We start from the raw sequence: 25,076 nt of genomic DNA on the forward strand, positions 1-25,076 counted from the left end.
GAGCTGATACTTGGAAACTCCAGCTATCTATAAACTTAACTTCCATAAAATGGGCCATTGTCAGACACAGCCCAATAAACAGAGCATCACTGTGTAACAATAAAGGAATTTCCGCCTCCCAAACCAAGCACTCCATCTCCTCCCACGCAGGTTTCAGGGCACTGTGTTTCCCTTTGTGTAAAAACTTATGATTTCCCAAGACCCTAATGAAGAAGTATCAGAAGAAATCGTGCAGTCGTTCTAACACCGCCACCCCCAGAGGAGGCTTCATCTTAGATGCTTTTACACTGCTCGGTGGAGCTGTATTCAGTCACCATCCAGCATGAGCTGGGCCTACGGCAACTGAGAAGGGCTAAGAGTGACTCTATGAGGGGGCAACTTCCTATTTCTGCAGAAAGGCATTCAGTCACAGAGAATGTCCCCTCTTTCCAGAAAGCAAGCATTTCCTGAGAGCCAATGCCGATTTTAACACAAAAGAGGTGACCTATTGTGTTTTAATTTTATTTTATGTGTAGGAGTATATTGCTTGCAAGTGTGTAAATGCACCCATCCCATGCAATGCCCATAGTGGTCAGAAGAGGGCGTTGGATTCCCCTGGAACTGGATTTATGGACTGTTGTTAGCTGCCATGTGGGTTCTGGGAACTGAACCTAGGTTTTGTCCTCAGCAAGAGCAGGCAGTGCTCTTAACTGCTGAGCCACCTCTCCAGCCCCAAGAGGTAGCCTATTATTAACGGAATAGCTTTACTTGTATTACCCACCTCTTCTTGATACGGGCATTGCTGACATTCACTAAGAGCTTTAGTTGTGGTAGAAACTGCTAAGTAGTTTAGTTTTGTTATTTAAGACTCAATGGCACTCCTCTGAGTTATTAATTATAATCATTTTCAAACAAGAAAACTTAAGACACACAAAATAAGTCAATTGCTTAAGTACTGTTTTTAGAAAATGGGAAAGGATTTGAGTTCAAGCATGGTGTAAACTTGAGCCCTTACTAGAACAGAGCATACTATTTTTTGTACGTTTGTGTGCATGTGTATGTATGTATATGTGTGTGTGAGTGGCATGTATGTGTAGTATATGTGCATGTGTGTTACATGGAAGTGTACACCTGCAAAGAGGCCAGAAGAAGACGTTAGGTATCAACTTTCATCCGCCATTTATTTCCTTGAGAAAAGGTTCCTTTTGGAACCTGGAACTAGGCTGATGGCCAGCACTCCCCAGTGAGCCTCCTGTCTCTGCCTCCCTTAGTTCCAGGGTTACAAGCACATGCATGGTCACACCTAGCTTTTGTACATGGATGCTGGGATTTGAAATCAGGTCTTCAGACTTGTGCTCCTATCCCCTGAGCCATCTCCACAGGCCCCTTCACATACTATTTCTTTGTGGGAACTTCTCCCACCATCATGCTGGATAAAGTGGCACTTCCAAGAGCCATGTTTGTAACTCCTTATCTCTTTCCCCTTGTCAACACTGATTGCCACAGGGATGGATCCAATACCTGAAGAGTGGCCATTCATAATCCAAGCAGTATCCATTCTTAATATGAACACATAAATTTGTCCAACAATGGGTGTTCCCCAGCAGAACCAAGTTAGAGGACTTTAGTTGACGAGCTTTGAGGAAGTGCCAGTGGAAAGGCCAGCAGGTAAGGGGACTGAATAAACAGGAAAACATAAGAGTCAGCCCCACAACACGCCGAAGGAGGAACTTTGCAAGCTTCCACCACTGAGCTACCTAGAATGGGAAGGCTCCAGCCCTAGACTTGGTGCCCCACCACACCTTCTGCTCTCTGAATTCCTTTGTTATTTCACGTATCTTTGTACTGGAATTTCTTTGAGTTCCTGTGTGGGTTTAGTCCCACAAAACTAGAAAATACAAACTAAACAAGTACCACAATCAACTACCCATTGAGACTGATATTTCTTTTTCAGACAAAGTAAGCAATAATCTTTAGGAATATTAAAACAAAGCTACACAGTAAAACCCATGGACTTCAACTTTAGTCTACATAATCTTTTCTTTTTCCACTACTACAAAAAGAAAACAAAACAGGAGCATATCAAGCCATGCATCTTCATGATTACAGTTTCCAATACACTCTAGAATAATCTGATTTTTACCTAGAAACTGTCCTGGACTGTGTCTAAAGACCCAGGTACACATGGAGAGGAGAGATTGATACTGACTTCCAGATGACTTACTTATTTAATTTTTCTATTTGGGGGAAGGATTCATTTTGGCTCTCTGAGGGTACAGTCCATCACATGAAGAAGACCTGGTGGGATTAGTAGCTGCACAAGCATGTGACTGGGACCCCTCATGGTGCTATGACATGCAAATAAATAAAATGGTACAAAAATCAGTAATCTTAGCCTCATGGGCAAGAAGACTAAAAGGAAATGAGTGGATAGGTTGTAAATATATAAGTTCCAGAAGTTGGACACTGCTCTCTATCAGTTATAGATCTTCACTGAGTTCTCCAAAGCCCTCTGAAGTCCTCACACTGTTCTGATAACCCTTTATCGTATGGATTATACTTAAAATAATGTCAGGATCAAAGCTAGGGAGATAGGGAGAAACACTGGTGGTCTTGATAAAAGAGCAGAACTCAGTCTCAAAGCTAGACTTGTCCTGGGTACTTCCTTTTTCTTATTTAGTGAGGCATGTTACCCTATGAAGCCTCAGGAAGAGATGTTCAGTTGTCTTCCTTGCATGTTCTATGTCAGCAAGCACTGCTCCCATGGTGTGTGTGTGTGTGTGCTACCTGTGAGGACTAAGGTATGGACCATTTGAATCTCATTGTACAAAAATACCACGAGAAAACAGAATGCCCTGCCCAAGGTCACATTGTCAGCACTTGAATGAGAACTTGAGTTCTTTTCCTTTGATTACTGGGCTTGAAAGTTTGACCATTAGGTCATCCTTTGTTATCTATAAACCACAGTAGACAGCTGTGTATTCTTTTCCCCAGAGCTTGCTATTTCAAATATGTTAATTTTTATATGCTAATAATCTCAAATGATAAACACAAATTATTTCTCTTTTAATATTCTAATAATCTATTTTTTTTATGTGTGTAAGTGTTTTGTCTACAGGTATGTAGATGCACTTATGTATGCAGTGCCCACAGAGGCCAGAAGAGGGTTTCAGATTCTCTGGAACTGGAGGGTTTCAGATTCTCTGGAACTGGAGGGTTTCAGATTCTCTGGAACTGGAGGGTTTCAGATTCTCTGGAACATGGTTGTGAGCTGCCACAGGGGTGCTGTAAACCAAACCTGGGTCCTCTGAAAGAGCATCCAGTGCTCATAACCACTGAGCTGTCCCTTCAGCCCTACTTCTTTAAAGATTCCACTAGATTAATGACAAACCAATCAGCTCAGTGATAATTTATTAATTTTCAAACTTCAGATGAGAATTGGTCCGAAGAAGAAGTTTATTAAAGGGGAAACAGGTAGTTGTGGGGAAGGTTTTTTATCCCCCTGGTGAAAGGAAGGCATATATATATATATATATATATATATAAGAGCAATTATACATTTGCTAAATTTTAAGGATTTTTATTATTTTTAATCATGTATATATATATATATCTGTGTGTGTATGTGTGATATTGATAGTGGGTATTTTCCTTGATCACTTTAACTTTATTTACTAAGGCAGGGTCTCTTACTGAACATGGTGTTCAGTGATTCAGCTAGCCTAGCTAGCCCGCTTGCCCTGGAGATCTCCTGTCTCTACCTGCCACATATACTGGGATCACATGTAGGCTACCATACCCATCTAGTTTCTATGTTGGTGCTGGGGATTTGAACTCAGGCCTTCTTCCTTATGTGATGAGTGCTTTACCCACTGGGTCATCTAATTCTCCCCAAGTTCAATTCTCTAGAATATCTTGATGCTCAACTGCATCTCAACCTCTGAAAGCTCAAGAATTTCCACTTTAATGACATCGTATACATGATTATAGTGATTTTACAAATTTGTTTGTTTTGAGTGTGGGGATGCATGTGTGTATGCAGGTACATGAGTGTATGAGCACTCATGCATATGTGTGTGTGTGTGTGTGTGTGTGTGTGTGTGTATGTGTGTGTTCGGAGACCAGTAGTCAACCTCAGTGTCATACCTCAGGCATTGTCCACCTTATTTTTTAAGACAGAGTCTCTCACTAGGACTGGGGCTTGCCCAATCAGCCAGGCTAGCTGGTCAGTGAGCCCCAGGGATCTGCCTGCTTCAATCTCCCAGGAGCTGGAATGCCGAGTGGGTGCCATCGTGCCCCATTTTTTACATGGGTGCTAGGGATTGAATTTGGTCCTCATGCTTGAGTGGCAAGCACTTTACCAACTGAGCTAACTCTCAAGCCTGGTTTGCAAACTTAATTATATATTAGGATTCCCAGGAAGGCTCCTTAAAACAGATGGTGGTCCCTACCTCTGACTCAGTAGGTCTGAGATGAGGTTAAAGACTTTTCATTTCACTAAGTGAAGTAACACAGACTCGGAAAAACAAGGGCTGAATGTTCTGTCTCATTTATGGATCCTAGATCCAACTCCTTAGTGTATCTCTCTCCACTCATCAAAGAAGCTTCTTTTTGCAGGAGATGGAGATTATTACAAAGTTCCACAACTGGTTGGACACAGAGAACACGTGTCTGTGAGGTGCCGAACCCTATGAGGCAAATCTGCAATGCAACCTCTTAAACTAAGGCTCAGGGAACACAGGCTCAGTGGAACAGAGGGAAGAAAGAATAATAACGCATTTCTCAGCTCTCACCAGCAAGGCTTCCTCATGCAACAGATGGTGATTATAACCCAGAAAGCCACAGCTGACAAAAGTGCAGAGACTAAGAAACTGCAGAGTTCTTATCCCTGAATAGGACATCTATATCAAACCTTTGCCACTCAAGGCTCAGGGATCATTGTGGAAGATGGGGTGGAAGGTTTGTAAGAGTCAGAGGTGGTGGATAACTATAAGCAAACAGAATTCTCCAGACAGCTGGGAAGTTACTCATATGAATACACAGCAATGGGGACAGCATGCCAAGACCCATGCCAGCTCAAACCAGACAAAACCCCAGCATAGAAGTGGGCAAGTGGGGAAGAACCCCAACCTGAGCTGTGAGGAACTGTGGACAGCTAAGAACTGCTGTCAGGAGAGTTCGTTTTCTTTAAGGCTGTGACACTAGACAGGTTAACCAGGCTCCAGTGGATGGATGCACAATGAAGGACATCTGGGGACACAAACTTGATTTCATAGACCTTAACACATATGGCAAAGTACACGGAATGTGGCAGAGGTGCTATATGAGGGGTGCAGATAGGGGAGGAGGTCTAAATAGGACCAAAATGTATTGTATACAATTCACAAAAATTGAATACAAATTATGAAAATAAAAATGAGTGTTCAGCCCTATAAAATAAAATTAAATTAAAAAAATTTTTAAAAAGACTTTTCATTTCTACCAAGTTTCCCGGTTATGCTGCCAGTCTGGGGACCATGCTTAGAGAATGACTGATCTAACACCTCTTCCTAAGCTAATTCAAGTCCTTGGAATGAGAAGGTAAGAACTAATAGATGATCATTAAGTAGACATGAGGATGACGGGTGATGCTGTCATACTCTTCCAGGGTGGTTGAAGTTTCTGACTCTAGTCCAGAAGATGACATTTTCCCTCATTAAATGTAGTCTGATTAGATTAGATTCATTGTTCTAATTTGTCTGTCTTGGATCCAAATTCTTTGATCTAAAAACTTTGGCCCACCTTCCTAAACTTCTGCTCTCTGAAAATGTTGTCACCAGGCCATTGATGTTTATGTCCAAACTGCTGATAAAAATATTGAGCCAGGCGTGGTGGCACACGTCTGTAATCCCAGCACTCGGGAGGCAGAGGCAGGCGGATCTCTGTGAGTTCAAGGCCAGCCTGGTCTACATAGTGATTTCCAGGACAGCTGGGGCTACAGGGAGACCCTGTCTCAAAAAGACCAAAAAAAATATTGAATAGGTTGTCACATTCCTGAATACTAAAGGCATTTATAAAAGACCATCTTAAGGTGGAAATTGGAAATATAACATTAAGTGCACTTGAAAGATCTTCAAATCATGATTTTATGAACTATCTTCAAGGCACCTTGAATTCATGTGTGTAAGTATTCAGTAGAGACCCTGAAGTGTCACTCATGGTGAGTGATAGCAATCAATCCCTTTCCCCCATGGTAGCAGTGACTATGTACCATGAGTTCAGTATTACTTGGATACCTCTCAAGATCTCTTACTGGCCTTTTCTCCCCTGACTATGCATGCCCTGGCCCTAGCTGTGAGAGTATCTTTAGCTCAAGTATTATAGACTGAATTTGAAATGTCCTCCTACAAGGTCACGCTTTGAATATTTGGTTCCTAGCCAATGGTGCTATTTTGGAGGGCTGCGGAACTTTAGAAGGTAGGGCAGAAGTAGGTGTGTAGGGACAAGCCCTTCATGATTGTAGCCCAGTCCTGGTCCCTGACAGTATCTCTGCTTCCTGGTCTGCCACAATGTAAACAGCCTCCATCACACACTCCTGCCACTAGGAGCTGGGCTGTGCCACCAACACCTTCCCCACCATGTTAGATTGGAACCCTCTGAAAGTGTGAGTCCAAAAATATCTTTCTTTGCTTAAATGATCTCTGTTAGAGATCATGGTCATAGTGACGTGAGAGGTGAGAGTAACTGACAAGGCACTCCATCTTCTCACGCCATAGGCATTGCAAAAAACCACTGATACCCAAGTCAGCTCTTCCCACAGAGAGGAATGTGCCACAGGGGATGAACATTTTCTGAGTAACCCCCACACTGACTTCTCTGAAGACAGAACCCAAGGAGAAAAGCAATTAATTCATGGCCAGTAATCATGTTAAGTCAATTTATGAGACAGGCACTATGTTGCAGGCATGATGCTAAGTGCTATCTATCTATGGTACTGTTTACTTTCTACAACATGCATAAACAACACTGAGATAAATGATATATCCATTTTACAAAGAACAAGATCAAAGTATATTGAGGTTCACAAAGCCAAGATGTGGATGAGATCAATCCAGAATTTCTCTACTCTGCTTCCTTTAAGAGATGTCACTCAGCATTCCTGGTTACAAAGCTTGGTCCTCTGCACTCTGCTGGCACACTGAGCACTTGCTGTATACCAAGCAGTGTACTAAGTCCTGGAAGACCAGAGTTAACAAATGTGGACAGAATCACACAAACTCACTATAATATGAAGCGACAAGTACTTTTGTAGTGCATAGAGGCAGAGTGTTCCCTTAGACACCAGGGATGTGCTAAGATATAAGACAGTTAGGAATTCAAAACACTGACCTCCAAAAGGTTCTCCCAAAGAAGTGTTCCAGATAATCTCTGTAATCACCAAAGCTAAATCCTTAGCTATTATTTTCTCTCTTCTTTCTGAGTAGGTGGTTTGGCTTCCTTGAGGATTAGCTCAAGGTGTTGGTATGGATCAAATGTTGACAGAGTTTGGGCTGCCGAATAAATACCTCACAAGCTGGGCATGCTGGTGAGTGTATATAATCCCACCACTCAGGAGGCAGAGGCAGTTGGATCTCTGTGAGATGGAGACCAGCCTGGTCTACATAGTGACTTCCATGCTAGTGAGTCCCAGTGAGACAGCTGAGATCTCTCAGCTGAGATCATGTCTCAAAAACAACAACAACAACACTTCATGGCAAGAATAAATACCTTACACACAGCAAGTACTTAGTAAGTGTGAGCGGCTATCACTACCACTTCTACCATATCATCATCATCACACAAAGAGGGTACCAAAGGTCAAGTCTGCTGTGAAACAGAATCTAAGACAGATCTGCATGCAGTCTGATAGTAAGTGTTCTAGGGAATGATGCCTGGATTGATGTGAAGAAAGGTGGGATGGGCAGAGAAGTTTATCTCTGAGGTACAAATGCAGAGGTCTCTGAATCCGTGAAAACTCCTGTCCCGTTAGTGGTTCTGAGTCAAGGCAAGGGGGCTAGGCTTCATACCTTGCGTCAATTAGTCAGGATCGAGAGTTGCCCCCAGAAAATGGGTGCAGACTTAGACAAGGGGGCTTCCTTTGAGAGTAATTCTTTAGAAGGAGATAAGCTATAAGGTAGAACAGCCGTGACTCCCAATAGATGAGGAGTAAGGAGCAATGTCCTAAAATAATGTCCTGGCAACATATGACAGGATCCACTATCAGAGTGGTTGCGTGAGCTCCACTTTCAGGATTTTAGTCCCTGATGCTCATCACTTGTGAATATTTATGGGCTCCTTTGCATGGTGGTCCCGTTGAAGAAAAGACTTAGTCGTTATAACTAATGGTGTGAAGCCCAAAATAAGACCTTTAATTAAGAATGTGAAAAAGTAAGAAAAAAGGGAAATGAGGAATTAGAGATCAAAGAATGAAGAAAGGGACAGAGGCTGAGGGAAAAAATATAAAGAGTTAGCAGGCAGCACTATCGAAGTTAAGTATATATTGCTTGGGGAAAAAATCTAAATAGAATTTTATCTCAGGGCTTTCTACATGCTGTGGGGAGCTAAGGTCATAGAATGCTGTAGATGTAGCATTAGCTATAAAATTTTCAAATTGGAATCTAATGGGCACCGAGGACCCAGCATCTGGTCTGTCGATTCTGAGAAGGACCAAGCTGACCTAGTGTGACAAGCAAAAACAGCTAGGGAAAGCAAGCCACTCATTCTGTTCCTGACTTATTCATGGTATGTTCATCAAAGCACTTAACTCTAATCCATGTAGGGTCAAAGAAGCAGATGCTTGATTCATTTCCTCATTTCCCAAGAGCTGATGCTTTTTGTATCTGTTTCTTGTTCCCAACTGATAACGTGAATACGCCTAGGAAAATAGGCATTGATTGATCTCAGAAAATCTTGCTCACATTTTTTCACTTTTTGACTTGTTTAAACACCCATTTTGATATCTCAAGACTGTGTGAATAATTTGCTCTGGGAAGGAAAACTATGTGCAAAGACCCTTTTGTGTAAATCTCAAATAGAATCTTGTGTAAGGACAACCAGAATTGTCCTGAGTGGGTCGTAGCACAGAGAAGTCCCATGTTCAGCCAGAGTGTGGGAAGGGTGTGTTTTAGATGGCTCAACCCCTTCGCTTTCTGTTCTTGACAACAGTCCCCGTGGGGTCTGGCTCCACATAATCCTGCACACCCTCTCAAACCACAATTTATAAAGAAACAAGCCCTTGCATCCATGTGACACACAGGAAATTCTCTGGTCCATCTGATGATTTTGTATAAGGTACCATTTTCTTATTCAGTAAATGATGGTATTGTTGCCCTACCCAGATCTCTTCTTCTATAACATGAACCGTGATATTCATAGCTATTAGCACAGGTATAGCTGTATGAATCCTTTATTGCTACTGTGTCTGAGAAAGAAAATATATTCAGATCATATGTCCAAATTAGTATTCCAGACACTCTACAGTAGTATTTCTACCATGGAATAAAATAGCCAAAGAGACACATCGAGAATGCAAATATTCACAGCCAGTTTTCAATAGAAACAGAAAATGGTGTTGCAAATAAGCTCCCCTTGATGCTAAGACTCATGCTTTTGATTTGGGTGAATTGGAGTTATTTATCTTCTCAGCCCCTCCTGGGGAACAGCAGGAGGGAGTATTTATTCCTAACGATGGTTCCTGAAAAGGTTAACGTCTCTATGTTCCATGTTTGATGTGGACCAAAGCATCATCTTCAGATGGATGCTTAGCAGCCCTTGGTTATATAGAACATTCAGTCTCATCCAGTTTAGATCCAACAAACCCTCTGCATTTGGGGGTTTGCCTAGGCAATGATGTTACAACATTAGCAGTGGTATCTGTGCTTCCCAGGAGTTCAGAGCTCAGCCAATAAATGACTACACCGCACGACAATTCCACAAGAGGCAGCCATACAAGGGTCATGACCAGCACAGAGACTTCATCAGGATAGAGCACTTCTCACAGGAGAGAATTGCTTAGGAGTGCGTGTGCTCTTCGCTTCTATTCTCTGAACTCTCCGGCCCCAGTCCACCTCTCCGTGGAAAGGACAAGAAGTGACCACGGCTTTACTTTTTCATGAAACCCCAGAGAGGACAGGGTTCTCACAGAGACACAGTCCCCTTTTGCTGCAGTATGGCTAGCAATGCCTGAGACATTGCTGTGGTGTTTGAACGAGAATGTCCTCCAAAGGCTCCAAGGATTTGGATGCTTGGTTCCAAGTTTATGGCACCGTGTGGGGAAAGTCACGGAACCTTTAGGAGGTGGGGCCATGCTGGAGGAAACATGTCACTGGAGGTGGGCGTTGAGACTTCTTAAGCCTTGGCAGATTTCCAGCTGCTCTCTGCCTCCTGTGCCTGCTTGAAGATGTGAGTACTCAGCTCCCCACAGCCCCCACCATTATGAACTCCCTCTGGAACCATAAGCTCAGAAAAACTCTTCCTTCTATAACTGGCCTTGGTCTGGTGTCTTATCACAGCACTAGAAAAGTAACTAATACAATTGCTTTTGATAAACCTAGAATATAGTAAGATAGTTGTTTCTATAGCCAAAAGGGAGGCAGGTAGAGACTAGAAGAGTCGTGTCCATAGACCATCTTGGATGATGAAAATAGCCTTTATCGCAGCTATCCAATGTGGTAGCCACTGGAGACATGTGGTTACTAAACACTTAACATGTGGTTAGCACGAATGAGTGTGTTAATTACTTTTCTGAAAGCTATGACCAAATACCTAAAACAGTTTAGGAAGAATTATTTATTTTGGCTCACATTTTCTGAGATTTCAGCCTCTGGGTTTCAGTCCCATTGATTATGGGCCCGTGTTGAAGCAGAATGGCTTGGCAGTGAGACAAGGGAGCAGGAGGCTGTTTACTTCATGGCACACAGAGAAGAGGAAGCAAGCAGTGGTCTGGCGACTCAGTGTATTCTGCTAATATATGCCCAAGAGACTTACTTTCTCCAACTAGGTCCCATCTCTTAATGCTTCTAGAACCTCCCAAACTAGTGCCAGCAGCTGGGAACCAAGTGTTCAACACAGGAGCCTGTGGGACACATTTCAGATTCACACCATAACACAAAAGAACTGGATTTCAAATGGTTAATTAATAGTTAAGTCTGATTAGCCTAATAGGAGACAGTAGCAGGATCATGATCCTCCTCCCTTCCCCGTAGCTTATCAGCAACTCTAGAAACCTGTCTTTCAAAAACACGTAGCACAGAGTACATTGGAAGCTGGCAAACGATGACTTTTTCCCTGGAGTTGCAAATAGGAAAATATCTATGAGTGTTTTGGGCTTTTCCCCTTCCTCCTCCTTGTTAAGGGAATTGTCTTTCTTGGGCTGGCAGCCTGGTGTGTACACCAGCGTAATGGTGAGGGGAGGAACCAAGCAGATCAGAGGCTTGTTGGGTTGAAGTGCTTTGGAAAGAGCAAAGTAGACTCCTGAAAAATGGAAGGATAAAGGTAAGAGGTGGGCGAAGATAAACGTTGAAGATCAAAGAAGCAAGGGAAGAGGGGCTGGGGAGATGGCTCAGCAGGTAAACTGTTTGCTGCATAAACAGGAGGACCCGAGTTCAGACCCCTAACACCCACATAAAAGCTGGGTACAATGGTCTACCCTTGTAATCCAAGTGCTGGGAGCTGGGGAGGCAGAGACACAAGGATCATGGGGCTTGTTGGTCTAACCAAACTGGTGAGCTCCAGGTTCAGGCAGAGACCCTGTCTCAAAAAAAAAAAAGGTGAAGAGTGATAGAGGAAGACGCTGAACACAGCATATTCTGGAAGAGTTTGGAAAGCAAGGAGAATTTGAAGAAAGCAGGAGGCATTTGGGAAATGTCAACAAGAAAGTAACATTTTTGAGACTTTTTCTGTGTAACAGTAGTAGACCCACTTTTCTTGAGCCTTTCCCCTTCCTTCTCCTTCTGAGACTCTGGTTTGACACTGCTTTTCAATTATTTTAGAATTTTTTATCTCTATTCAGGAGTGAGCAAGCCCAGTTATGCTCAAGAAATGAAAGCTGACTCAGAAGAGGAGGGAAGACCTGTACAAGGAAGGGATCAGATGCGGCTGAAAATTCAGACCCTGAGGCTCGGAGGAGGCAGGACGGTGACAGTGGCCTTTGCTGTTTATGTCCTAGCAGCCCCAGAGGTACCCACTGTCTCTCTGGTCAGATCTAGAAGGTCCTAGAAACTGAAAGTGATGTATCAGGAAGAGGGGGGTGCTTGATGCCTGTTTTGAGCATCGCTGGCTCTGACTGCGAAGGGTTGAGTCAGACTGTATTACCAAGTCCTTAAACAGAACAATTTTAGTGAGTTTAGCTGGGAGGATAAAAAGAATCCAATTACAAAATCACTCAGACCAATCATAGGCGCGGTGGGCTTAATAGCTCTCCATTAGCTGATTGAACTAGGTATATCATAGATAAATGAAAAAGCAATTCTCTTTGATTCCAGGAAAGGGACTCCCATGCCCCCCCAAAAAGATGATGAGTGACTGAATTGGGAGGAGACAGGGAGCTATGGAGAGTGCAGTTAGAGGTTTTATCAGAAATCACAATAATCCCAGAATTCAGACCACCTGCACGAGGGGCTGCCCACTATGTATCTATTTGAAGAAAGCTGTGTCTTCTGAGAGCCAACCTTACCCCAAGGGGAAAAATGGGTTGGAGAATGTAGGCTTGGATGAAAACAGCTATGGTGTGTCTATGTAATATTTGCCAAGATGTCTTCCCACTCTGGGGACTCATGTCTAGGACAGAGCAATACACAGCTGTGAAATGCAAGCGTATCAAGAAGGAAGGACGGACCCTGCAGAGACGTGCTTTAGTTCAAATCCAAGCTCTCTCTTAGTAGCTGTGTGATCATTTGTTTTGCTGCTAAGGTTCCAACGTGGGGGCCTTGTGCGTGCTAGGCAAGCACTCTACCACTGACCTACATCCTTGACCCAGGCTGTGTGACCTTGGACAAATTCTTCCACCTCTGATCCCATTTCATTATCTTTCTGGTGTCATAGAGAATAGTGTCTGTGGCACATAGTAAGGATTCTACAAAGGCTATTATGATAGTTGTAATAGTGATATAAAGTAAATAATAACATCCTTATATTACCCTTAGAGAATGAGAATATGACTCTGTGCAGAGTGGAAACTAAATAGGGAAACAAAACAAAATAATCTGGGTGTCTCCAGTGTATGGCGGTGGGAGCAAAATGGTAACAGGAAACAGTCATAATTAACAGGGAGATCAGGAGAACTGTGATTCTGAGCACCCATGTAACACCCCGAGAAAACCCAACTATCTGAAAGTTGAGGAGTGGAGGCTGGGGGCTTGAAGTCTGCAAAGGAAGATGAGGGCACAGTCAGGGAAATATATTTCTCCCCGATTCTGTTTTATTCTCCAGGCTGTCAAGGCACAAGGTCCCTGATACACAGGTGTGACAGACTGCCTGAGGGAGTGCTCTTGGAATAACTATTATCAGAAACAGCCCCATAGGTTCTCTCCCAGAACCCTGGCCTTCAGCATTCGGTGGAGCCAGAGGTCAAGAGGGAGGAAATTATAGAGCATCCTCAGAAGTCAAGAGTCCCACATTTTTCAGCCTAGAGAAGGTAGTTATTAGAGACAAGGGAAAGTAGCTCTCTGGTTTCAGGAGAACACAGTCTGTTAAGGAGAAACAGAACTCTCTGAAAGCATATTTCCTCTGGGGGTCTTCCAGTTTTCACTCAAAGATCAGTGGGTGGAGATCTTAGAAGAGATTATGATTCTTGTTGGGGAAAAATGTGGGATGCTCTAGGCTTCGGGTTGGAGGAAGAAGACACAAGAGAGAGGAGAGTAAAGCCACATCGGTTTTGAATGTTCACTGGCTATGTTTGCATGGCCATGCTTACTACTTAGAGAAAGTCGATCATTTATTCATTCATCCTGTGAAAACTTAATGAGTGTCTCCTATTAACCAAATACCATACTTAGCATATAGTAGCTCATTGATAATGTTCTTGGAATTTTTAAGATTACCAAATAGATGTAAAAGACCATGGGGCATTGGTCTATGCTACCCAATGGGACTTAGTAACTTTACACTGAGAAATGTGAGATCCCAGGCCGGGAAATGGAGTTGTCTTCTTCAGTCCCCTCTCTGGTCCTGTACTTTTTTTTTTTCTAGATGAAGCTTACCTCCTAATACCTCCTAACTGGGCATGGGGGCATGTGCCTACAATCTCACCACTCAGGAGTGTAAGTTCAAAACCAGCCTGGGTTACATAGAGAGTTCAAGGCTAGTCTGTGAAACTTAGTGAGCCCCTGACTCAAAATGAGGGGAGAGAGACGGAGGAAGGGAGGGAAAGGAATCTCTTATCCACCATGATGGCTACATCATGATCAGTCCAGTGTGGTTCCTTTCCATATCTTCTGGTTACTGCCCTCTACTGATTTTGGAGTATCTACTCCACCTTTCCCCCCAACACACACACATACACACACATACACACACATACACACACACACACACACACACACACACGCACACACACAGAGGGAGTCATGCACACATAATGTGCCAACACACATACATGATATGCTCCTGGTGTGATGGTAGTTATGCAGTCTCAATGTAGGAGAGAATGAGACATACATATGTTAATCTTAGTTCTTTATTCCTTTGGGGACAGAGAGTTGGAACAGACTGCTCTTCCCTTTGAAGTTTCTTAAGTTTGGCCCAGGTTCCTGTGCAGAGTAGAAATACAATACATCCTGTTTCCTCTTCCTCTGCTGATCCTTCAGGAATGAATCTTGATGGCTCCTGCCTGGGTTACTTTCAATGTTAGGGTGTTGCACCCTTGGGGGAGATACATGAGGTCTAAATGGTGGGCTCCCTTTAGAAAACTTTATGAATATGTTATTAAGAATATGTTATTAGGTATTAGGGGATTTTCTAACAGTATTTCTTTGTATTGCCTCCCCACCAATAATATCTTTCAAACATATAGTATGTGCCATACAAATCATTAATTCAACAAATATTAAGAATGTCAATACTTTTGGTGGGTACTTTAGGTGCATTATGTATTTGTGTATATGTATGTATGCATATGTTGTGTGTGACAGAGAGATCACATGTGAGTGTGAGTGTATGTGGAAATGCATATGCACATCTGTGTCTGTGCGTATGGAAGCCAGGGATCAACCTTGGGTATTGTTCCCTGGGAGCAGTTCTCCTTGCTTTTTTATGGGGCTTTTAAAGGTTGTTTTATTTTGATTTTTGAGACAGAGTCTCTCACTGGGCCCTGTGGCTCACTGAGTAGGCTAGGAGGTTAGGCTGGCTGGCCAGCAAGCCCTGGGGATTCACCTACTTCCACCTCACCAGGGATGGTATTATAAGTGCACACCACCATGTCCAGCTTTTGATGTGGGAACTGGAGATTGAACTCAGGTCCTCATCCATGGGCTGCAAAGCACTTTACCAACTGAACAATCCCACCAGCCCTCATTATCTAATTATATCCTCACACAAAACGTTACCCCATAGGTACCATTATTATACCCATATTGCAGATGAACAAACTGAGGCTTCAAAGGAGCCTATTATTTTCGCAAGATTATACCAGTTGTTAATTTGCATCCAGGTCTACTTCACTTCAAACATGAACTGTTTTATAACAAACACTTGCATTCAGGGTCAGTTGCAGAAATAAATCATTATTCTTCCCTTCACAGGAGATAATTATCTTGCATTGAGCTTTGGGGACTACAGTGATTTAGAAAAGTCAAGAGTAACAAGCCCCAATGGTTTCGCTCACCAATGCGGTTCTACTGGGGAAGTACTATTTGGCATGCTCTGCTCCCAGAATGAGGCCAGATGAAGAGTCAGGGCTCACTGGCAGAAAAAGATTAAAGACAGAAGCTGGCTGCATGCTTTTATGAAGAAAATATCACACTCAGAGATGAAGCAGCTCCTTGCACTGCAGCATGGGAGCCGTCTCCTGAGCCTTCAAACATGAAACTCACTAATTTCAATGCCATGACTCCAACCAATTTCCTGTATGAGATCACACACTGAGGAGTCAGACTAATTTGAGATTACATGCCTGCTGCCCTTTCCTATAAAAAGCCTCTTCTGGCTTCTAATTAAACTTTTTATTCTATGACAGATGTCGAGATGTCAAAAAAGATCCACTTTTAATGGACAGAGGTGCCAGGAATGTGGAGCCATGGGGTGCAATTTCTCTGTGCCTGGGTGAGCTTTGTCGTCGGAGCTGAATGTCAATGACTGACCCCAAAGGTCATGGGATTTGGGATCTTTTGAATGACAGTGAACTAAACTCCCAAGGATGGATTATCTGTGCACACTCAGCTGTCACTGCCAGTACCCAAGCCGTGAAAGGGCTGCTGTGATGGCAGCTGTAGAGCAGTCCAAGTCTGTTCTCGGCTCTAGGAGTAAGACTCGAAGACCAGCATCCTGCTCCCCACTACCATTTTGGTCCTGGGGAAGGACTGAGAATCAGGAAACACCAATTCAAGTCATTGTTTCGTCATCTGCAGCTTAAGAGACGCAGGGGGGAAATGACTTTTATTGACCGCCCACAGTGGGCAAGGTATATTTGGAACTGTTTTGTTTTGAATGTGAAATGTATCCCCTCCCCAACACCATGGGCTCATGTGTTTGAACACTTGGTCCAGGGTTAGTGCTGCTGTGTGGGAAGCTTTGGAACCTTTAGGAGGTAGAGCCTTACTGGTGGAAGTGCATCACTGGGGGCAGGCCTTGAGGTTTTATGGCACTGCCTCATTTCTCTGTTCAGTCTCTTCTCCTGTCATGCTTTCCCTATTATGATGGAAAGTTTCATCTCAAACTGTAAACCAGAATAAACTTTTCTTCCTTAAATTTCTTCTTGTCAGGTATTTGGTTACAGCAATGAGAAAATTAACCAAAAGGGGGCTTTCATGGACTCTTCGTCAATCTTCATAATACTAAAACTGAGCATTATTACCAGGATGATTTGAAAATGATTTTTGCTTACGCTCAAACAACCACAGTGAGGTAGAGTTATGATCAGAACCCAATCTACTGGACTGTCTCATCTCTACCTCACCTCTGAGCTCCAGTTTCCTCTCCTGGAAAGTATGGCTGGTTAGTCCTGTGCTGGCTTCTCAGGGAGTGGGCAAGGACTTGATGCAAAGATGATGTGCATGACTTTTGTCCCTGCAAGGATGCTTCAAGTGGAGGACAGAGAGGGCATGCCTGGCAGTCACCATTCCCTTGCCTGCCTTGAGCCACCTGCCTTTGGTTTCTGACTAGTGCCTCCATAATTAAGGCCTGGCTGCTGTTTGGGGAACCTGCTATATGTCAGATGGTGTAGTAGGTTTCCTCTTCATCTTATACATAGAACAAGAGGTAAGCAACGTGCCTAAGCCCCTGCAGTTAATGAAGAGCAAAGCAAAATTCTAAGCCATGACGGCATGTAACCAAAGCCTAGATGCATTGTGAGCACGAATTCCTGCACATCTCTACTTGATTTCCTACCAAAGAGGACCAACCATCTGCAGCTGTTCTTTCTTAAGGGAGAATGAATGAACTGATAGGTTTTCCTTTTAACCTCATGGATGGTCTGCAAGTGCCCTACCACGGAGCTCCATCCCCAGCCCAGAATGAGCTTTTCCTCACTCATTTACCTCCCTTCTCTTTATCAGACACTTTCTCTTGATCCAAGGTTATTTTTTCATTCCATAACTTTGACTACCAGGAGGTTTACAGACACACCTACCACAGAAAAGTAGTCAGAACGATGGCAACGTTGGCGACTTCCAGCAATTTGCAATTTACTTGATTTTATTTCAGTGAAATTATTTTCACCAGAATGAATTGCACATAAAATGTTATTGCAGCACGTTTTCATTTCTCAATTATGTTTTTCCTCCACTGTAAATTTTTCCAGTTATTGCTTCTGTTATTGGGGTTATTATTTCATGGTCATTTACTGGTTTTACCATCACCATGGAGAAATTGGGAGGGAGAGGGGAATATTGACATGGAGAAGAGGGGAAGAGAAGGAAGGAAAAGTCAGACTTCTCTACTGAAGTGAAATCAAAATAGTCTCAAAGGGGAGGCTGGGCTGGAGAGATGGCTCAGTGATTAAGAGCACTGGCTGCTCTTGCATAAGTCCCGGGTTTGAATCCCAGCACCCACGTGGCAGCTAACAACTGTCTGTAACTCCAATTCCAGGGGATCCGATTCCAGGGGCCTCAACATTGCACACGTGTGATGTACTTACTTACATGCAAGTAAAAACATTCATATACATAAAATAAAAATAAAACAAAAAATAATTTAGGAATATTCTCAAAGGGACATGATGACTGTATAAACAATGAATTCAAATATTGAGATAAAAACATGTGATAGAAGAACCACATGTTATGGGTTAAATCTGAAATGTGCCCCACAGATTCATATGGTTGAATATGTGGTTTTAGCTGCCAGGGCTATTTTGGGAGATTATAGAACCTTTGAGGCAGGTGACATGGCTGGTAGAGGTGGGTCGCTGGGGCTAGGCCTTTCAGGGTTATAGCCTGACCTCATTCCAATCGAAACCCTCTGTTTTCTGTTCCACCAATATGCAAGTAAGCAGCAGCATCAAGCTCCCACCACCAAAGACTGAGCCTTTCCGGCCACCATGCCTTCCTGTCAGGTTGGACTGTTTTCTCTGAACTGTGAGCCAAAATAAACCTCTTCTCCCTTAAAATGTTTCTGTCAGGTATTCGGTCACAGCGATGAGAAAAGATAGCTAAAACACACCGATCCTAGGTGGAAACAGAGTCCTCCTCAAGTTGCATGGTAGCACATACTTCAAATCCCAGGTTTAGGAGGCAAAAGCAGGAACATTACAAGTTCTAGGCCAGCTTGGGCTACTTAGAGAGATCTTGTCTCAAAACAAATGACCAAAGAATTTCCAGTCTATTACTGCGTAAAGGGCAGATGCCACTGGCCCAGCTGTCATTAGCAAGGATACAGGTAATGAGAAAGCACAAACTTTACTAAACAAAAACAGCCTCTGAGCTAGCACTTGGGTCTGCTCATTAGCAAATGAGACTCAATCATGACTCCCCATAGGGTCATCCTCTTCCTGTTAAGTTCTGCGACCTTCACCCAACATAGAGTGATTCAGAACACTTTAGCCCAATTTTCATGCCAGAGTGCCCCCCGAGTTGGGAACTGGAGATTCTCTAAGCACAGTTTCTCAGATTTACAAACAGCTGTATCACTGAACCTCATGGACTCCGTTTGCTTATTTGAATAAATACAAAGCATTACTGACCATATTTCATCCTGTCAACCTCATTAGTGACAGTTTAATGCTGCATTGGTTTGGGACATCTTCAATTTGCCAGTGTTAGCAATGGGTTCAGCTAATCAAAGGAGGCAGAGGAAATAACTCTAGTGTCTTGAGTAGTTTCAAGGAGTGGGGACTGTGTTTAATCAGCATGAGCGCTCTGTATCAATAGTTCTAGCAATTTGATCCTAAAGGCATCCCATGACTCAGAAGCATGGGGAGAAACGGAAGGAGAGAAACGGAAGTGACACAGAAACACAACAGTCATCTGGGAGCAGTCCGCACGACATTGTGCAAGTGGAGTCTTATCAGTTCTGTCTCACATCAATGAAGTACAGTCACCGTGTTCATCTCTGGGTCTGCCTGCCCCTTGGTGCCCCCTGATTTCTTGTCATCTCACCATCTCTCACTCTACCTCTGTCTCTCTCTTCTTACATGCTGTCTTCCAGCTCTGTGGCTCCCAAATGTGAGGTATCCGGGAGCAATGTGGTCTTGGATTTTTACATGGTTCTTCCAACTCGGAAGTCTGCTGTCCTGACAACGCCTCCTTAACAGTCAGTGACACTGACCTTGTTGGTTTGCGGTTAGAACGAAGCAGAGAATGTATGTGCAACTGAGTTCCCAGCTCATAGCAACTGTTCAGTAAGTGTACATGCTTCCCCTGTCCCCAGCGTACCCTCGTGACATATTAGAACTCCACTCATCTGCTGGCTTGTTTCTGGTGTGGCCTGCCCTCAGCCCATTTTCAGATCAACCAATAGGGCCATGACTAGCCAGAGCCATTTTTCATTCAATTGGTCTCTTTCCAGCAGTTTCATATGGCCTCTCATTGTAAATCACTCTGGGAAAATAAATGTCCCCAATCCATTAGTGCCTTTCCACCACAAGCCAATCTGAGCCACAAACTAGACAAGGCTTGTTAATGGTCACTTAAAGACATTCCTACCGCCCAACCTGGAGACCCTCAACCACCCTCAGACCTTGCCAGCTCCTGCTCAAGAGATATGACACTATGACAAGATTGATGGTAACAAGGTCGATCATCAGACCTTATCAGCTAGGTTTGCCCGGGGCAATTCAGGTTGCTCCAGCTATCCCAAGAATCATTTCACTTTCAAAAGCCTTCCAGCTTGAAAGGTAGGATTATGTAAGGTAGCTATGGCAACAAAGAATAACAGTTTGGCTGGTAGTAACTCACCGACTATTAGCTGTGTATAGAGCTCTTCCATGTTTTACCTCATTTCAACTTCAGTTCTTCACTAAGGAACCAGGTGCTACAAGGATCTCCATTTTATAGACTAGTCCACTGAAGTTTCAAGGAATCAAGCAACATGGTCAATGCCACCTAGAGAGTAGGACTGAGCCTCAGCCAGACCCTTCCTGGTGATGTTGGCTGCTCGTGGCTCAGAGCTGTCCCTTTCCCTGGAGAGCTGTGCTCCCTCAGACATAAGCACCTCTCCTTGAGAGAGCCCATCCATTCTCCTCAAACAGAAAAAGTAGAACGTAGCCCAGCGTGACTGACACAAAGGCTTCCTGTGTTTCTTGCTCCCAGGATAGACTGACTCCACAGAAGGATCCAACTGGGATCACACCCTCGCTTAGCTCTCTCCTCTGCCCTAGCCTACGTTGCTTATTCCCTTTGTCCTGAAAGTCCCACCCATGATCTCCATTAGCAAGGGACAGAACTATGACTTATGTCTAGGAAGTCTAATTCCTAACTACTAAGCAGGTATGGCATGCTATCGCCTATATGATTATCATGATTAAAATGATTACACCCCAGGGGTCTGGGGAGCTGGCTCAATAGGTAAGAGCACTCACTGACTCTCTCTAAAAACATGAAGACCTGAGTTCGAATCCCCAGCACCACATAAAAAGTTGGACACGGCTGCATGTGCCTGTAATCCCAGCATTGGGGGAAGAGACAGGTGGATCTCAAGAACTCACTGGCTAGCCAGCCTAGCTGAAATGGCGAGCTTCTGGTTCAGTCAGGTTGATTGTACTGCCCCTGTTTTACAGATGAGGCCCAAGAAGCTTGGAGAAAGTAAGACATGCCCACCAAAGCCACATAGCTAGAAAGTGACAAGCTGATAGCCAGGTCCATCTTTCTTCAAAGAGCACACACACACACATACACACACACACACACACTTAAACCTCTTGTTTCATAAACTGACCAACATACAATTTGTGAAGTGGGTCCCCGATCAGCTACTGTTCCTTAGGCACTTCTATCCTTCCAACTCTAAGGCACCAAGCACTGGCTCTTTCTTAGCTACATTTGAACACATCTCTAGTTTGTAGAGAAAACCATATTTCTCTGGGAATAACCAAGGAGTGTCTGCTTAGCCACACATAAAAAGAACAAAGGCTCGGTATTTATTGAAGAAAGGAAGGGAAGCACCCACAGATGCCGAGGGCTAGAGACAAGTCACATTTCTGGAGGCATTTCCCAGGGAGAAAAGGAGAATGGAATGGAACGAGAGCACTGAGGACATGCAGACACGACCCCAACTCTACTATTTATGTGACTTTTTGGGCAAAGTACTCAGTGTCCTCAGGCCTCGGCAAGCTTTATAAGAAAAATATCTACCTCATCTGTCCGTGAATAAGAGGGCAAATAAGATAAAATACAGGCTTCTTCCTGCCTTTTCCCTTCCATTTCTACAATTATAGAGTCACTAACTTGAGCCCTATTTCCTGACTAATACTAGTTTGGATGTAATATGCTTTATTTCCAAGCAAAAAGCATACTTTATTTTCTGATAAAAGGTTTCCATTAAAAACAGAGCAGATAAAAGGGGGACCTTCAGCCATGAGGTCTCTCAGTTGATTCATGAAAACAGAATGAGTCACGTTGGATCTCAAGGCTGAAACTTACAATCAATGGGCCTCTTTGGTCAGCCAATCCCAGCCTGGTGGAGGAGGACAGGCCCAGCGGGCTATCTCCACAAGCTATTCCAATCCTACCTTGCAAACTGATTAATGCTGTTTCTCTCCTGGCAAAAGGAAAAAGCAATCCAGAGTCCTTTGCCATGTTGTAGTTCAAGTGCAGTCCAGGCGTGGGTGGCTTTCTGAATAAGTGGGAGCTCTGTAGTGGTGTGTGTGTGTGTGTGTGTGTGTGTGTGTGTGTGTGTGTGTGAGAGAGAGAGAGAGAGAGAGAGAGAGTGTGTTTATGTGTACAGTTTCATTAAAGAGTAGACTTGTGTTTCCAGCTCTTAAAATCAACCTCTTTGGTTATTTCAACCTCTTGAAGTTATTTCAAAATGTTTTATCATAAATCACCTGCATATATATAATTGTGTATAATGTATGTGCATATATTCATATCTGTCTGTGCTCATAATAGTTTTGATGGAGTGGTTATGGAAGGAGAGTTATTGATACATAATTTTAATTCTATTAGGTAGAAAGATACCTAATCAAGTAAAGGAAAATAATGATCACAGCTCCCCCACCCCAAGATCCCTCCTGGATCCACTCATCTAGTCAATCACTTACTCAGACTGTGTGGTACATCAAATACAGTGCTGGACACTGGTGATTCATTGGTTAAAATAAAAAGCCGGTAAAAGCTCTGCCGTCTGGAATTAGTCACCTTGGCTTCCTAAGAGTTAATAAAAAGAACCCTATAGGATCCCTAGGCTGACTAAAAGCTTCATCTCTTACCCTGAATTCCCCAGAGTAGCCTCCTGGTTTAGCGTCAAACAGCACCAGTGTCACATATGAGGCGCTAGCCAAGGATCAGCACTCACTGCCCCCACCAGCTGCCTCCTAATCTGGCAAGTGGAGCCTGCCTGCTGTCAAAGTGGTGAAGGGGCCAAAGGGAAATCTTCACATTTTTCTTGCCACTAAATTATGTTGGAAAACCTGGCTTTCTTTCCAAGTCTGTCCTGGGGAGGTTTGAGCTGGCTGCTACTTTTAGGGAGCAGGGATAGTAGGGGCTTAGGAGGTCCGGCCAGGTCCCCCTACACCTTCCCAGCTGCTGTTGACTGTCCAGAGAACCACTCCATCAGCTCCTACTCTCCTTGACTTCTGGAGGATGGTGGTGCAATGTCCCCAGGCAGAGAAAATCTTACACATTTATACACACCAGGGAATCCCAGCCGGTCATAGGTCTGGGTAAATTTCTCCATAGGAATGGGACTAGAGGGCCTCTTAGAGTGGGCTCTTCTGAGACCAGAACAGGAGTTTGTAAGGAACATGATCAGGGGTTCCCAGCCATCGGGAAAGCAGACCATGTAGTGAGAGGAGGTGGGCTACAGCCCTGGCCTCACCCTTCATCCACCTTAGATGCTGTAGATTTAACCCTCTTACTTCCCAGATCCTTTCCTCATGTAAAGCCATGGGGAGGGAAAATGTTCGACCCAACTCTGCACCCTGTCCTCATCCTCATCTGGACAATTGGAGGTTAAAAAGCTCATGATCAAGTCCCAGCCACAGGGTCACTTACTGGCAGCTGGGCAATCATGGGCAAATCACTCATTTCCTCTGAGTCTCAGTTTTCTCCCCTTTAAAGGAGGAAAACCTAAGTCACTAGGTTCCAGGAAGTATTGAATAGGATCGTACCTATAAAACTCTAAAAACGGCAGCAGGAATACAGTAAGTCTATGGCTATTATAATTATTTTAACCCTGATAACCATCAAATCCCACCATCCCTCCCCGGACCCCTGTGCTGTCAGCTGGGTGGTCCTGCAAGAGGAACACAGAGCAATCTTCCAGACCCCTGGGCGCTCCCATCCTCCCCATCACCTCAGTGGGGAAGATGAGGACCACCTTTGAGCATCCTCCCCAGGATCCACTGGCTTGGGCTGGTGGGGAATGGTCTCTGAGAGAGCCAGGTGTGGATGCGGAGAGCGCGCCCGCCATGGGTACCTAGGGCAGCATCCCCAAGCCCAGGCTCTCCTACCCTCTCTCAGAGCGCGCAAAATAGACAAAATGAGAAACGAGCGGATACTGAACCAGGCTTTGACGCGGATCTTGAGCTCGCCGTCCTGCGGCTCGGGCATGGTCTTTCTGGACAGCCTTAGCTTGTTGAGCCCCCCGAAGCCGGCCAGCACCACGGCGCGCATCTCCTGGGCATCCCCGAGGCGGTGAGAGCCGTCGCCTCCGCCGCCCTCCGCCTGCTCCTTGCTCGCCTCCTTCTCGATCATCTGCTCGGTCTCCTCCGCCTTCTCCACGCCTTCCTTGGCCATGGCTTGCTGGGGGCCGAGGTGCGCACGGACTGCAGCGGCTGCGGCGCGGGGGTCCCGGCTGCTCTCGGCGGGTTCCTCCTGTTGAATGTGGGATGCTCCGGAGCGCAATGGCTGCAGCCTCCGCAAGAGCCGCGGTCCACGGCGTCCGCCGTAATCCTCAGAGGAGCCGCGCGCGAGCGCCCCACCCTCGCCCTCGCAGCTCCTCACGGCCCAATCCAAGCCTCAAGTCCAGGTTCTGAACAAGTCCCCGGATCGGGCCCTTAGTCACAGTCCTAAAACCAGATTTACCCAAAACTCGTGAGTAGAGCAGGCCTGGAGCGGCCGCCTAGTCCTCTCCGGATGGACGCAGTACTTGGTTATATACGGCGCAGGCTCGGGTGCCTGGAAATGGACAGAGATGAATGTCTGGGCCTGGAGGATGCCGCCCCAGACAAGGTTGCCTCCTCTCCCGTCGGTAGAAGGGGGTGGGTGAGATAGCTGGGAAACTGGGCTGTTTCCCACCCGCTGGTTCTGAGTGGAAAGGCAGGGAGGTGC

At 44.5% G+C, this 25,076-nt stretch overlaps 1 protein-coding gene across 1 annotated transcript in view; it reads right to left on the reverse strand.

The window, feature by feature from the left end:
• The window catches only part of Vat1l (vesicle amine transport 1 like), a 190,375-nt gene extending 165,666 nt beyond the window's left edge, over positions 1–24,709 (reverse strand). The window contains exon 1 of the mRNA XM_008826909.2: positions 24,310–24,709. Within this exon, the coding sequence (XP_008825131.1) occupies positions 24,310–24,542 (233 nt within the window). The 5' untranslated portion in view covers positions 24,543–24,709. The remainder of the gene's footprint in view (positions 1–24,309) is intronic.
• Positions 24,710–25,076: the final 367 nt, after the last annotated feature.

This window comes from Nannospalax galili, unplaced genomic scaffold (genome assembly GCF_000622305.1).
Source record: "Nannospalax galili isolate Female #2095 unplaced genomic scaffold, S.galili_v1.0 scaffold770, whole genome shotgun sequence".
Lineage (NCBI taxonomy): Eukaryota > Metazoa > Chordata > Mammalia > Rodentia > Spalacidae > Nannospalax > Nannospalax galili.